This window comes from Pelodiscus sinensis, chromosome 5 (assembly GCF_052426305.1).
Source record: "Pelodiscus sinensis isolate ZL-2025 chromosome 5, ASM5242630v1, whole genome shotgun sequence".
NCBI classification, from domain to species: domain Eukaryota; kingdom Metazoa; phylum Chordata; order Testudines; family Trionychidae; genus Pelodiscus; species Pelodiscus sinensis.
In genome coordinates, this window is record NC_143056.1 from 63,959,671 (window position 1) to 63,973,868 (window position 14,198).

General features: G+C 45.5%; 1 protein-coding gene across 7 annotated transcripts in view; it reads right to left on the reverse strand.

The window, feature by feature from the left end:
* The window catches only part of LTK (leukocyte receptor tyrosine kinase), a 154,757-nt gene that overhangs the window by 14,706 nt on the left and 125,853 nt on the right, over positions 1-14,198 (reverse strand). For all 7 annotated transcript variants that reach the window (XM_089778486.1, XM_075927151.2, XM_075927149.2 and 4 more), the window contains 5 exons: positions 13,385-13,571; positions 12,644-12,734; positions 8,308-8,372; positions 5,969-6,098; positions 2,307-2,404 (listed from right to left, as the gene is read on the reverse strand). In XM_089778486.1, coding sequence (XP_089634612.1) covers positions 2,307-2,404; positions 5,969-6,098; positions 8,308-8,372; positions 12,644-12,734; positions 13,385-13,571 — 571 coding nt within the window. The remainder of the gene's footprint in view (positions 1-2,306; positions 2,405-5,968; positions 6,099-8,307; positions 8,373-12,643; positions 12,735-13,384; positions 13,572-14,198) is intronic.

Below are 14,198 nucleotides of genomic sequence, written 5' to 3' on the forward strand. Positions count from 1 at the left end.
AGACCAGTCACCACATGGTCAGCTCTGCTCTGCCTGCTAGTTCAGGGCTGCTGTGTCTGGGCGCTGGGCTAGGAGACTACAGTTTGGATTTTAGAACAGTTGCGTAATCTGCACCTTGAGCCCTGAACCCCTTTGTGGTGAGGGGAAATTCTGGGACTGAAGCAGCCTGATTCCTGCCTGAGTAGGATCCCTGCTAGCTGAGATCAGCCCCTCTTCAGTGACTGAGGAGTCCAGAGTCATCTCTGAACTGGAGGATCATCCATGGAGTTTGTGAGTGCACCATCTTTTAGTTAGTCAGGGAATTTGTTTTGGGGACCCCCTATTCCCTGAACTGTGTCCTCAAGCCAGGGAGTAAGGATTTAGGGATTTTATAACCAGCTGCATATTAAACCTGTGGAGGGATTTACCACCTTCTCCCACTTGTGAGTCCTTTGGGCTGTACTGAACCCAGTCAGCCACACTGCTAAATCACTGCAGAGAAGAATTTTGTGCTTACAGGTCATCAAGGGCCCCAACAAAGTACACGTACCAACGGGACACTAATCTTACATTTGCTTCATCAAGTCATGTGACTGGGGAAAGTCACAGGTATTAGCAGCGTGGGCACCCGTGAATCTAAAAATAGTGTTTTACCCTGTTATAATTGTTTCCTGTTTAATATAATTATTGTGTTGAAGATATCGTACGTGTTTGTGTTATTTATTTGAAGTCTCCAACTATCTGGCAAGTAAGTGGGGATTATCTTGTGGTTAGAATTTTCCTCCCAAATTGCCCTGGTGACCCACCCAGGAAGGAGTGAGGGGGGTGGAGGCACCACCCAATAAATTTATAGGAAAAAATAAAGAGGATACACCCTGCTGAGTGGGTGGCGAGATCCAGAAGCACCCAGAGCTGTCCACTGAAACCTGTAGGCAGATTGGCATTAAAGAAGGTAACCGGGCAGAGAGGGGTGCTACACCACATAAGCCCTGTTTTGCTTTACTCTGAACCCCCTTGCTCTCTTTTCCCTGTTGATGGATCAAAGGAGTTTTTTTGTGCTACTCCTAAAACAATCAACAAGCTAAGGGCAGAAGAGAAATAAGCTGCTCCTTATTCTCATGTACATTTATGTAGGATAATGCTACCATCTAGTGGAAATCAGGAAGAATCTCAACTGTGTATGTGATACAGGTATCCAGAAGATCGGTGGTTCCCAACCTTTTTTATATCATGGACCAACAAACCCATTCACAAACTTTTGGTGGACTGGTAACATATTTATTTGCATATTCATTATGCAAAAATGAATATGCAAATAAAATGTTGCTGGTCCGGCAAACCTCATACCCCCCTGCCCGGACTCCTGCCTCCTGAATCCCATGTCTCCCCAACCCATTCCCCAGGGCCCTTCATACACTCCAATTCTGACTCCTCCATGTTCCTGTCTGCCTGCCCACAACCCCATGAGCATGGCCTGGAGGTGTGCTGGGGCCGGTGTACACAGCCAATAGGGAACAAAGGGCAGCTAGGAGTCTAATTCCCATTGAAAGTCAATGGCATTTGGGTACCTACCTCCCGTTTTTGTCTCTGAAAATCTTTATAAAGATTGTTTTACTCTAGCACTATATGCAAAGCAGCAGAGTTCACACCATTTTGTCATGTTATAGGAAATCCCTATAATATTTGCTGTTAATGTGGCATCATTAGTTGTACTGTGTTCAGGGGTTAGCTAATGCCTGCAGACCCTTTTCATCATTAGTTATATTCTTGATTGACAGTTCACTCAGGCAGGGGTGGATATAGGGCAGGGCGAACGGGGCGGCCGCCCCGGGCCCCACGCTTAAAAAAGCCCCGCGCATGCGCCGTGGCAAAGGGCGGGCCCCGCGGAGTTATGCTGCCCAGGGCCCCGCAAAACAGTCATCTGCCCCTGCACTCAGGCCATCATTTGTGAAGACACCACAGTGTTTTAGCTTAAAAGTTACCTAGGGCTATACAAGGAGACCTGCCTGCTTTTGGCTTCAGATCAAGTTCTAATTTCAGACCACATTTCAAGACAAATGAGTCCAATTTCAACCTACTTTTTGCTTCAGAAATATGGGGATATCCTGCTATCACTTTTTTTTTGTCAAAACCATGTGGGTTCAATTGAGCTTCTCTTTGAGATCTTGAGACTCAAGTCTAACTTGGGGAACATAAAGCCACATCAATCCAAAGTGGGAAAAAAACCCATGTCTGCATAGTCCCTTGTAAAGGGAAAACCAGAGGCTTTGTACAAGTGCAGTGAGTTCCAACTACCTTCAGATTGGGCTGGACTGCCTGCCTCTCACCTGTGGATGAAGTGGTTCTCCTCCAGATATTTGCAGCCACAAGCAATGTCCCTGGCTATGTTCAGCAGGTCCTGCATCATCAGAGTGGATGGCTGACTCTGGATAAGAGAGAGGCGCAGATAGGTGGGAAGAGGTGAAAGATGGAGGAATGGGAGAGAGTACAGGAAAAATGGAATAGTTGGAGAGATAGGATGGGAAGAAGAGAGATATATACAGAAGAGCGGAGGAGGAAATAAAAAGATAAGATGAAGAGGAAGGGAGGAGGATCAAAGAAGAGAAGAGGAAAAAGATTGAGTTTCTATTTTTTAAGATTAAAGTTTTTCCAGACATGGGAAGTGGGTCTGGCAGATTTCTTCTGCATGAGGAAGTATGGAGGGGTGGGGTGAGTTTTTTGTCCCAGTCTAAATAAAATGGCCAATGTTTCTATCAAAGGTGTGAACAAGAACTGCCCAGTGTGGCAGGTGGTCTAAAAGTAAGCACAAAAGAGCTATACAAATTATGCTTATGGGTCACACAGCAAAAATTAGTGAGGTTTTTGAAAATCACATCCATCCTGGATTTTGAATGGACTGAGAGAGTGAGAAAGCAAAGAGGAGTTACTGCACTTCTTTGTGCCAGCACCAAATCCTAATCACCTACAGCTCTGTCACGTCCATTGTGTTGGGGAAGAGGCAGGACTCAGGAATAGAAAACACAAAGGACAATGTTCCCTCTAATTTTCCCATCCACGTGCAGAATAAATTTTGTTACGTGCACAGAGGCATATGTGGATGTGCACCACCAGGAGAAACACATGTGGACTGTGGGCACAGAGAGCTCTGCTAATCAACTGGGCAGCATTTGAATCTCTCCTGGGTGGCCACCCAAGTGCTCTACTTATAGGGGACACTGACATAGGACACTATACTCATAGATGCTATAGCTCTCTCAACCACTCTAGTTCACAGACTGATGAAGCGCTTTGGGTCTGTCTAACAAATCACATCATGGTTTGCTGAGTACACGATAGGCCCAATTCAGATTTTAGTCCAGAGAAAGTCATGCTCACAGCACTATGGAAGTTAAGCAGTGCTCTTCTCAGTGAGTCCAGCTGTGATGGGGTGGCTGCCCACACAAGGCATGAAGGGATTAAGGTGGCCAGTGGGCCTATTAACTGCCTAGGCTGTACCTAGGAGTAGCCGCCGCCAGGGAACAAGAATTAATTTAGAGACAAGGTATATCTGGAGAGGGACAGCAGAGGCCAGTATAAAGCTCAGCAGCTGAGAGGAGATGAGGAGGGTGCCACAGTTGCTGTTAGGGAGCAAGAAAATAAGGTAGGAAGTAGCCCAGGGATATGGCAGTAAGGCTGAGGACTGTGCAGACCTTGGCCACTTTTGTTGTGGGGTGCCTAGGTTGTAACCCAGAGCAGAGGGCAGGCCTGGGTTTCCATAGCAGCTACTGGGTAGTGGTGCTGTTAAGATGTAGTGACAGGAAGGGCTGCCTGGGACAACAGCTCCCGAGAAATGTTGATACCCTGGAAAGGGAGGACTGAAGCGGGAGCAGCCAAGTCTCAAGCAAGGGAGAGTGATGGAGTGAGCAACTGTAGGAGGGATGTGGGACTGGTAGAGCCAATCCCCAGGTGTGTCTAAAAGGAGGTGCTCTGGTGGTGACTAAGCCTCCCTGTGACACCCACTCATTTTCAAGCAATCATTTTTTCCCCTACAGGAAAAATTCCTTGGTGCATCTCCAGGAAAGTTGTTATGACAAGTGCTTTTCCAGTGCTCTGGGGAGAGGTGTGGAGAAATTACTATCAAGCTCAGTGAAGCGCCTGGAGATGTCAAGTCAAATTGCTCTTTTCTTCTCTTGTTTCTTCTCTGGATGCTGTTACGTTGTTCGGTTCACAGCCTGGAACCAGATAATTAGTACTCTGGCTGTTGGCAGCTGGTGTTTAATCAGCCAGGTGGGTCATGTCTTTATTGTACAGAACATTTGGATGTTTGCCTTTGAAGGCTAGAGTTATAAACCAGAATCTTATAAAGGTTAAAGAGAGGGAGTAAATAAGAGGCAGGCAGAGATTAGCATGGTGGAGATTCAACTACAGCCCCACTAAGAGGCTATGGAATGATGAATAGTGATCTAAGCTGGCTGAATTTTCTGAAAGGGTGCACAGGAACATAACTTTGTATTTGGAAAGTCTGTTTTGAGTCAAATAATTCTTGTCCCTTTTTGTTTGCTGCCAACAAACATTCTTTGTTTTCACATAGGTATTGGAATGACTGTCCTTCACATTATTCCTATATTTGCTGTGTGCACATGAGAACATTCACTCTTCACTGCTGTTTAGCCAGTCATCATCATCTTCTCACAAAAGTTGTGCTGCTTTCACTATATTGACATAGTTAAACCTTACAATCCCCTTAGTGGGGCTGTAGTTGAATTTGCTTATATTAGTACATTTTAGTACGAAAAGGGGAAAAAACTAAACCTCTATTCTGCAGTGTCATGGGAGCAGTATTGATCTCAAGACATTAGGGAGACAAGGTGGATGAAATATCTTTTATGGAACCAACGTTTGTTAGAGAGAGAAACAAGCTGTTGAACTGATCTGAAGAAGAGCTCTGTGTGCCCCAAAACTGCTCTCTGACCAACAGAGGTTGGTTCAATCAAAGACATTACCTCACCCACACTTTGTGCAACTATACCTAAGACAGACAGCTTTATACAACTATAACTGTTATAGCTATACCAGTACAAAAACTGGCTGTAGAGCAGGCCCGTTCTCCTGTTTAGAAAGCTTCACTCATCCACCCAAGGAGCAGAAGCAACATCACGTGAGTTACATGGCCAATAACACATTCTGAATAACCCATAACAAATAGCTGAAATTAGTAGTTTGTGAACAAATATGTTGAAAACTGCCCATCTAAATTATTTGTTACTTTTGCCAGTAACAGACACATCTGTGGAAATCAGAATTGATTGGCTACAAGGCCAATTCCATGTTATCATCATTGATTTGCAATGGCTGTTTCACTGAGCACCAATTGTACATGTAGGGCCAGGTCTTTAGCTCATATAATTCAATATAGCTCCACTGAAGTAAATGCAGCGATGTCTATTTACACCAGCTGTAGAGCTGCCTAGGGTTGCCGACTCTGACTGAAGCTATTCCAGGAGATTTATTTTCCCACGTAACAATGCCTTTTTCGTAAAACATTCCCATTAAAATTTCCCAAATTGCTTTCAACTGTCACCAGAAGATTGGTGCCGATTCCAGGCATCTCCAGGCCAGTCCTGGAGGGCTGGCAACACTAGAGCTGCCCCAACAGCTGTGCATGAAATGGGGGTTGTGTTGTAATTTCTGCTCTTCACTTGACCCAGCAGTGTGTAGACGGTGTGATGGAGGCTCAGGGAACGTTCTCATGTGCTGTTGTCCTGCTGTCCCTGGCAGAGAACAGCAGAGGTGACAGGAAAACATTCTTTACTCTGTTTCCTGCTTGGTTGCTAATACTGTAAACCGGATCCTTTGAAAGATGGGATCAGGAATCATTTTCTATTATCAAGTCAAGTCATGGAGATGGGAAAAATGTTCAAAGGTTTGTAGGAGGTGGGAATCAGAGAACAGCCCTATTAAAATGCTGCAATGAAAACAGACCCAAGAGGAAAGAGGAAGATGGTCTCACCACCCGGGGGCGATTCTGCCGAAGGAAGCTCTTCATGTCTCCTCCGGCCATGAGCTCCAGCAGAATGAAGCGAGGCAGCGTCTGGAGGCTCACACCAATGCACCGCACAATGTTCTGGTGACTGAACTTACTGTGAATTGACCACCACGGTGACAGGGAAGGGAGGAGACAAAAACCAGAGAGAGGATAAAACCTTTTGCCCAACTTTTCCCTGAACTTTGGTTTCTGAGATTAAATAGAACCTGGTTCTGTAACACTCTGTCAAAGCCAATCCTGACCTCAGCTAGTTCAAAGCACGGTGCCCTCAGCCTGGCAATAGTGACAAAGAAGCCAAGGAGATTCTGCTTGGCATTGCCTCCTCAGAAAGTGGGTGAAAACTAGTAAAAGCTACCAAATACAGTAGCCCTTTCCCTCCACGCATTCCTGCTGATATTCTCTAGTGCAGAGAAGATTAATGGATTTAAATGTGACAGAGGTCATGGGAGAAGGGAAACGTGATAGCTTACAGCTTTTAAGTCCAAAATAGTACAGAAATGAAATTCTTTCGGGGGGATTTGGGTTTCTTTCAATGTTTGTTAAACAATTTACTGTGTAGTTTGCGGGGCGGAGGGGGTCTCAGTTCAGTTTCCAGTCTGCCAGAAACAGTGAGCTAGTGCCAGTTGTAGCAACTGAACGTAGGCTGCCAAACTGTCACCAGAAGGTAGTAACCTCTGATCACTACTAACCTGGGTTAGAGATGAACTGAGGACTTGGGCAAGGGTGGCAGGATGGAGAAGGAAGACATTACTAAATAAATCAACACGTTATGAAATGAGCCAGTGAGTTGCTTTTAAAAATCACTTATCAGCATGATTGCTTCATGCATTGCCACTCAGAGCTCCAATAGTCTGCGGGAGATGGGCTGAGGGCAGTAATTTTAGGCTCGGCAGTGTGTCCTAGCTGGGAGATAAAGTCATCCACATGCAAACACTGACAGGGAGGGTTTTGTTCCAAACATTGAAGAAGGGGCAAAGAGCAATACAAATAAATAACCCCCAGCAGTACATTCCAAGATGGCTTTCAGGCACTTTAAAGGCTTGTAAGGTTTTACAGAAAATAGAGTAGGTGCGGCTCTTTGTGCGGATTGTTTTGCCAGGTGAGATCTGTGCAATTCCATGATAAGTGAGAGCCACCTCCCCAGCAGAGCAGCTGTGTGCTATGAAAGAGATGAAGGGAGTTCTTCCAGGTTATTTCCCTCTTTTCAAACTTTGTGAGATTAATTTAATGGCATAAACCCCAGGTTTGAAATACCGAGAGTGCCTGGAATTATGGGGATGACTCAGGCTTCTAGCTTTCCTAGGCAGATAAATTATACACCACACTGTGGGAAGGTCTTTCAGATCAGGCCTTATAAAGTATTGTCTAGTCTGTGTGCACAAACCTCAAAAGACAGATTGTGCCTGAGTATCACTGACCCTCGCTGAGCGAGGTGAGGAGCGGCACGAAGCCTCCTGGAGCTCCCCAGCACACAGCGGTTCCCTGTTCACTACTTCTCCCCTTAAAAGGGCTCAGAGTGCCTTCCTCTGCTGCCTGTTACAGACGACGGGCAGAGACGCAGGCCCTGGGGTGACTAGTGCTGCAGAAGGCATTAGGAGAAAGAAGTCCCTGTGCTTAGGGGAGCACAGGAGCAACAGCTGTGGTTGACTATTGTTTCAAGGGCACAAAGGGAAGCTTCTTGCACTGTCTCCTTGGGCAGCTATCCATGCACGAGCCAGGCCCAGGCTGCTCCTACATACCCCACAGTGTTTTTAATAAGAGTGGAGTTTGCCCTAATGTCCTGGGTTGAAAAATCCCTCCCTGGCAAACAGCATGATGTATGCTGCCTGACTGTGCTGAGAAGCAGCAATATTGCATGACTATAGGGCCAAGTCTTGTAGCTCACTCATTACACAGTTGTTCATTTAATCAATGGCAGCTTCCTAACACAAGGGCCTCCAAGGCTAAGGGCCCTGGGATTTCTGAGATGAATGGTACACTAAACATGCAACACTATTAAAAGAATGTAGTGCTTATTTCCCAATACACAAAAACAAAACAAAAAAAACACCACTGGAGAAGTTACTTTATGCTTTGCTGAGAAAAGCAGTTAGGGTATCATGTACAAGGTGGACACATGCCCATTAAAAACTAACTAATAAACCACCAAATAGCCATCAGAAGTAATAATTTGTAGTTAAGAGTAGGGCTAGATGAGAAAGTCTCTCCACCCTGTTATTAATCTCCTGAGTCAGTGAGTTAATCTTCTGATAGGACCCATGGATTAAAGTGACCCCCTCCCCAGACTAAAAGATGAAACATACCTGATTATCAGTGCTTCCATTAGAAAATCCATCTCATCCTGCTCAGAGCAGATTTCTGGCAGTGTCTGTTGAGAGGGAATGAAAAGGGAGAAGCACCCAGAAGAAACAAAGATATTTAAGAGATGTATAAAAAAAAGCCAGTGAAAACATAATACATGATTATGTAGTAGATATGATGAGAGGCTCTTGCTCCTCTTCCAATCCCTGGTTCACTGAGTCACATATGACTCAAGGAATGGGAAAGAAACAAGAGATGAATGACCTGTGTGAAGAATATTCTTGCGTTTAAATACCTGCAGTTCTTTTGTAGCCAGAGAAGATCACACCTGGTTCTGTACAGAGAAGTGTAGTTGCTAGGGAACTATTGTTCATTTAAAACAATGTGAACTCCTCTCCTGGCAGTGACAAAAACAAACTGCAGGTGTGGCTCTGCACTACATGGTGAGGCCACCACTGCAGAGGATGATATGGCCGCTGCTATCTGTGTGCAGACTGAGGAGATGGGGTGGTTGCTACTGACTGCAGGCTAGGATATGAGGCACAGCGGGGCCAACAGCCACATACATGGACACAGGCACAAAGTGTGTGGGGGCGCAGTGCCGCTCCTCTGGAAAGGGCAGAGCCTTAGGTGGAAGGGGCAGAGGTTGATCCCTCAGAGCTTCGAATTACCAGTTAAACCTCATTCCATGGGAGAGGCATTCCATGAGGTTTAACTGGTAATTCGAAGTAAGGGGTTTATTTTGGAATCGCCCTTCTCTGCCATGTGTAGACGCGGGCAGTTCTTCCGGGCTAGTCAATTTCCAAAATGGTGACCTGCCAGAAACATGCTAATGAAGCGTGGGATATTTAAATCCTGCGCTTCATTTGCAATTTCGGTCGCCCTCATTAGCCTCTCTAGTTTGAACTAGGGGGCTAGTGTAGACATACCCTGGGACCCTCCCCACCTCCCAGGGACCTAGCACCTGGACTTCCGCCAAAGACTGCATCTACACTGCAGTTAAACAGCCCCATAGCCCAAGTCCCATAAGCCTGACTCAGCAAAGCCCAGCCTGCCTTGGATATTTCAGTTACAGCACAAACATATTCTCTGGATTTACAGCACAGTTAGCTCAAGTTGTAACTCCAGTGTTACTTCCAACTCAACTCACAGTCCCACACAAAACCTCAAATAAATGGTGCTTTAGATTCAGATTAGCTGGCCCACCTGGCTGTGGGCAGTTAGAAGCTCCAGTATTGCTGCTGCTTGAGCCAATAAGGCAGTTGTGATGCATTAGCTTGAGTTGCAACAAATTATCAGCCTCCAATCCAATCATGTTGCTAAGCCAATTACTCTGAGCTGCTAGTTAAATCACTCTGTGGTGTATGATCACTCTTGCCAGTAGGGTAACCCTGACACAGCTTTACATGCAAAAGTTCCTGGGTTCCAGTCCCCGACCAGTAATATCTCACTGGAGCTAGGTTAATTTGAGCGCATAACTTGAGTAGACTAATGAGGGGAAGTTTACACATAAATAGCTCAAATGATTTTCATTTACTTTAAACAATGAGTCATGAAAATCTAATGATAAATATTAGGATTTTAAAACTTTTTTTATTATTGTTAACGAAGCCTAAATTGGGCCGGAGAGGTGTCTAAATAATAACATTTGATCGTGGTCCTTTAATACATGAGTTTACAGTACTACAATGTATGCTACCAAGCACTACTTAATGTCAACAGCTAGGGGCTCATAACTTTTGTAGGCAACTGCGCCAATATGCCAGAGTACCAGCATATGCCCACTGCCTTCCATTCAGCTGCGTTTTTTGGGGGGCATTTCAAATTCCTCAACAGACTGGAGTGCCTGTTACTGATTGAATGGCAGAGCACCAGAATCTAGGACAGGAACTTATCAAGGGATGAACATCAGAGTCCACCAAGCCTACAGTGGCCAATGCCAGGAGCTTCAGAAGGAACTAACAATGGACAATCAATGAGTGATCCATTCCTTGTTGTCCACTCCCAGCTTCTGGCAAACAGAGGCTAAGGACACCCAGAGCATGGGGTGAATCCTTGTACATCCTGGCTAGCAGCCATTGATGCTCTATGAACTCATCTAATTTTTTAACCCTTTTATAGTTATAGATTCCTGGGAACACTACTTTATATTATAGTCCTGTTATAGCTATAGATTCCTGGGGGACACTAATATTTATTCCTCCCCATTGTGAAAACGGACCATTCATTCCTACCCTTTGTTTCCTGTCTTTCAACCAGTTACTGATTCATAAGAGGACCTTAGTCCATAACAGCCTACTTTGCTTAAGAGCCTTGGGCAAAGGATCTTGTCCAAGGCTTTCTGAAAAGTCCAAGTACACTATAATCTTCTAGATCCTGTTTTTCTGCATATTTGTTTGACCTCCTCAAAGAATTCTAATAGATTAGTGAGGCATGACTTCCCTTTACAAAACTCATGTTGACTCTTCCCACAAAATACTGTGTTCATTTCTGTGTCTGATAATTCTGCTTCAACTGAAGTCAGGCTTACAATCCTGTAATTGCCAGGATCGCCTCTGGAGCCTTTTTTTTTAAAAAAAAGGAGGAGTGTCAAGTCTCAGTCACAAAGCCTGAAGTATCAGTATTGGCTAGAACACTATCTAAGTGTATGTCTTCACGTGGAGGGAAGGGGTGATTCCCAGCTGAAAGAGACATACCCTTGATAGCTCTAATCAAACTAGCATGCTAAAATAGAGCACAGCAGTAGCTGTGAGAGCTCCGGGACAGTCTAACTTCCCCGAGTACACACCTATGGAATCTGAGGGGCACCTACGTAGGAGACTAGCTGCTTATACTGCCATAGCTGCACTCTATTTTCAGTGGAAGCTAGCACAGGCATGTCTTCACGAGCAGGGAATCACACTCCTACCCCAAGCGTAGACATAACCTAAAGATGACTTACATGGCTATTACTGTACTGAGAGGCTCTCAGCAAACACCACGAGAAAAACTCAGCTTTATATGCCAAACTCTCTGCTGAACTAAAATAGCACAGCCCCACAGATTTCAATGGAGCTGTACCTGTATACACTAGCAGAGGATTTGGCACTTTGTTTTAATTTTTGCTGATATATTTTATTTGTCTGGGTGACAGATTCATATGGCCCCCTCCCTGAAGCAATAGGCTTTGGCAGGAGAGGCTGGGAGAGACTTTCCTGTTCAGGTTCTGTCATGCAGAGGCTTTTGATTCGGGCCTTGTCTCCACTTACCAGACGATTGACACACTGAACCACAGAGGATCAATCTCCAATTTAGGAGAGCGAGTAAAGATCCACTAAATTGAATGCTGAGGGTGCTCCTGTGGCCACCAGCACTCCTCACTGTTGTGAGGAGTAAGGAAAGTCAATGGGAGCATTTCTCCTGTCAACCTCCTGCTGTGGGGCCATCCCAGAAAAATTGATGTAATGTAAGTCCATTTCAGTTACACAATTCACATAGCTGGAGTTTGTATCTTGCATTGATTTTCTCCACCAGTGTAGACCTGGCCTGAATTGCCCAGTTATTCCACTGAAATTAATGTAACAGTTCCCACTAGGGATGTAAAATTTCAATTATTTGGCTAATCCAGTTATCGATGCAATTTGCATCGACTATTCAATTAGTTGGTAAGAGTGCTTCCACCTTTGAAGTGCAGCAACAGTTCCAGGGCTGTTGCTACACTTCAAAGGTGAAAGTGCTGCGGGAACATGGGGCCAGTGCGGGACTCAAGCAGTCCCCAGCTGGTCCTGTGCTCCCCGCAGCATTTCAAAGCAGCAGCACCTGGGCTGACCCTGGACTCCACGCAGTGCTGCTGCTTTGAAATGCCGTGGGGAGCCTGCTGTCAGGCTCCATGAGACATTTCAAAGCAGCAGCACTGCATGGAGCCTGGGGTTGGCGTGGGAGTCCCCAGCTGAACCTGAGCTCTATGAGGCACTGCCACTTTGAAGTACCCCTTCCCCTTTGCTGCCCCTTTCTGATAGAAGCAGCAAAGGGGAGGAGAGGGGCGGGAGAGCGACTAGTTGACCACATCCCTAGCTCCCACCCACCATTAGACTTGCAGATGTAGCCACTACAGCGCTATACACCAAATGAGAACTATTTATTTTCAATTCGCTGTTATTGCTATGGGGTTTAAAAACATCAAAGCAATGTAAATGTCATAACTCTCGTGTGACATTAGCAGCATGTGCAACACTGTTAGCCATGCACTATATGATAACTAACAATACATTTCTAATTGGAACCTTAATTTGGTAACATCACTCTCATGAATAGTCACTGCCATATAGGAGAGAGAGGCCATTAGCTGAAGGTACTGACCTTGATAGCCACTTGAAGGGGATTTGGATCCCCTGTGATTCCTACCACAGTCCCCTCGTAAACCTCACCAAATGCACCATGCCCTAGGGCCCTGAAGGAAAGAGAAAAAGCAGGTATTACTGTGTCCATGAGCTTTGCATCTGTACAGATCATGATGTTGTCAAGTTCAGGAGCAAGTTTTGGACCTGTTCTTGTAGCTGGAATCCAGGGCAAAGCAATTTGTCTCAGAATTGGACTAGTGAGAGTTGCCCAAAGTGGCTTTCCCTGTGATGTGAGTTTCTGTTCTGATGCAGAAAAGGAAACACTGCTATAGACTTGGTAGGGATTTGTTGGGAGCCTTAGTAACTGAGGGCATCCCAGAAGTATAAGGACAGAACAGCAGAGAATCCTCTTGCTTCTGGCAGGAAGCCTAAATCAGTCAATGCAACAGGTGACTGATGAGCTTAAAGTTGAACATGTGCTTAAGTTAGGGCCTAATTCTTACAGAGCACCTTGTAGAATATAAAAGTGAGGCACAGGTGTTAAAAGCAGCTGTCATGATAGTCACATTTAGGCTGTACCATGCTGGATGGTGACCTGTCCATGTTTAGCCTGCCAGCCAGCTAGCTCTCTGTCTCTTGGTCTCCATGCTCCATGCACATTTTGTACATTCAGACAAGATAAATATGTGACCCTGCTCCCTTCACCTTGAGCTACAATTCCTGTCCTGGATCGAGGTCCAGGTCCAGCAGCAAGCCTTACCGAAGCAAGGAGATGTTTTTCCGGGGTATCTCCTTCAGCTCATTTAGTGTGGCAGCCTTCCCTGCAAAGCAGTAGTTAGGGTTGTAATCTGTCATGATGGTGGAGGTGCGGATTTTGCTCAGTTTATATTCTGGGCTCTGCAGTCGTGCTCTGACTCCCTCCAACTGCTGCTTCTTACGGTGATAAACTGTGGGAGCACACCATAAAAGAACAGAGGGTGAAATGTCACCATGTGGGGAGAGCAAAGGAGACAGTGCCAGCAGCACAGAACAAACAACAACAGGAAACCAAGTCAGCAGTTATTAATGCAAGTGATATTCTTAAATCCACAGTATGATCCCCCTTCTCTCTCTTGGCAGGAACTTCTCCCTCTTGAATGTGATACCCGAGCATGGAGTATTGGACATCTGTAGTTCTGGACCTCAGATGGAGCAGCCCCTTCTGAACTAATGAGCAAAGGATCTTGCTGGCACCCAACCAAGACAACAAAGCAAGTGGCCAAGACAGCAGTCTGTGGATTAGTGCCTACTAAAGGAGGGTCTGCTTATGATCCCATGACCTTTCTAAGTGGCTTTCTTCTCAGAAGGAGCAAGGCCAAAGCAGTCTTTCCCCATGGAGGCTACTATTATGCCAAGTTCTTACTCCGGGCCAGGCAAAGGGTGATGTTTTTTGCTGGCTCCCCATGCCTGGACTTACTAGTCAAGCTTATTAGTGGCAGCAGTATTATTGGCTGGTAGCTGGCTGTCTCCTGGTTGAAGTCCCTCTTAATTCCCCATCAATACCATGGTTAGCAGAACATAGCTTTAAGGTGGGC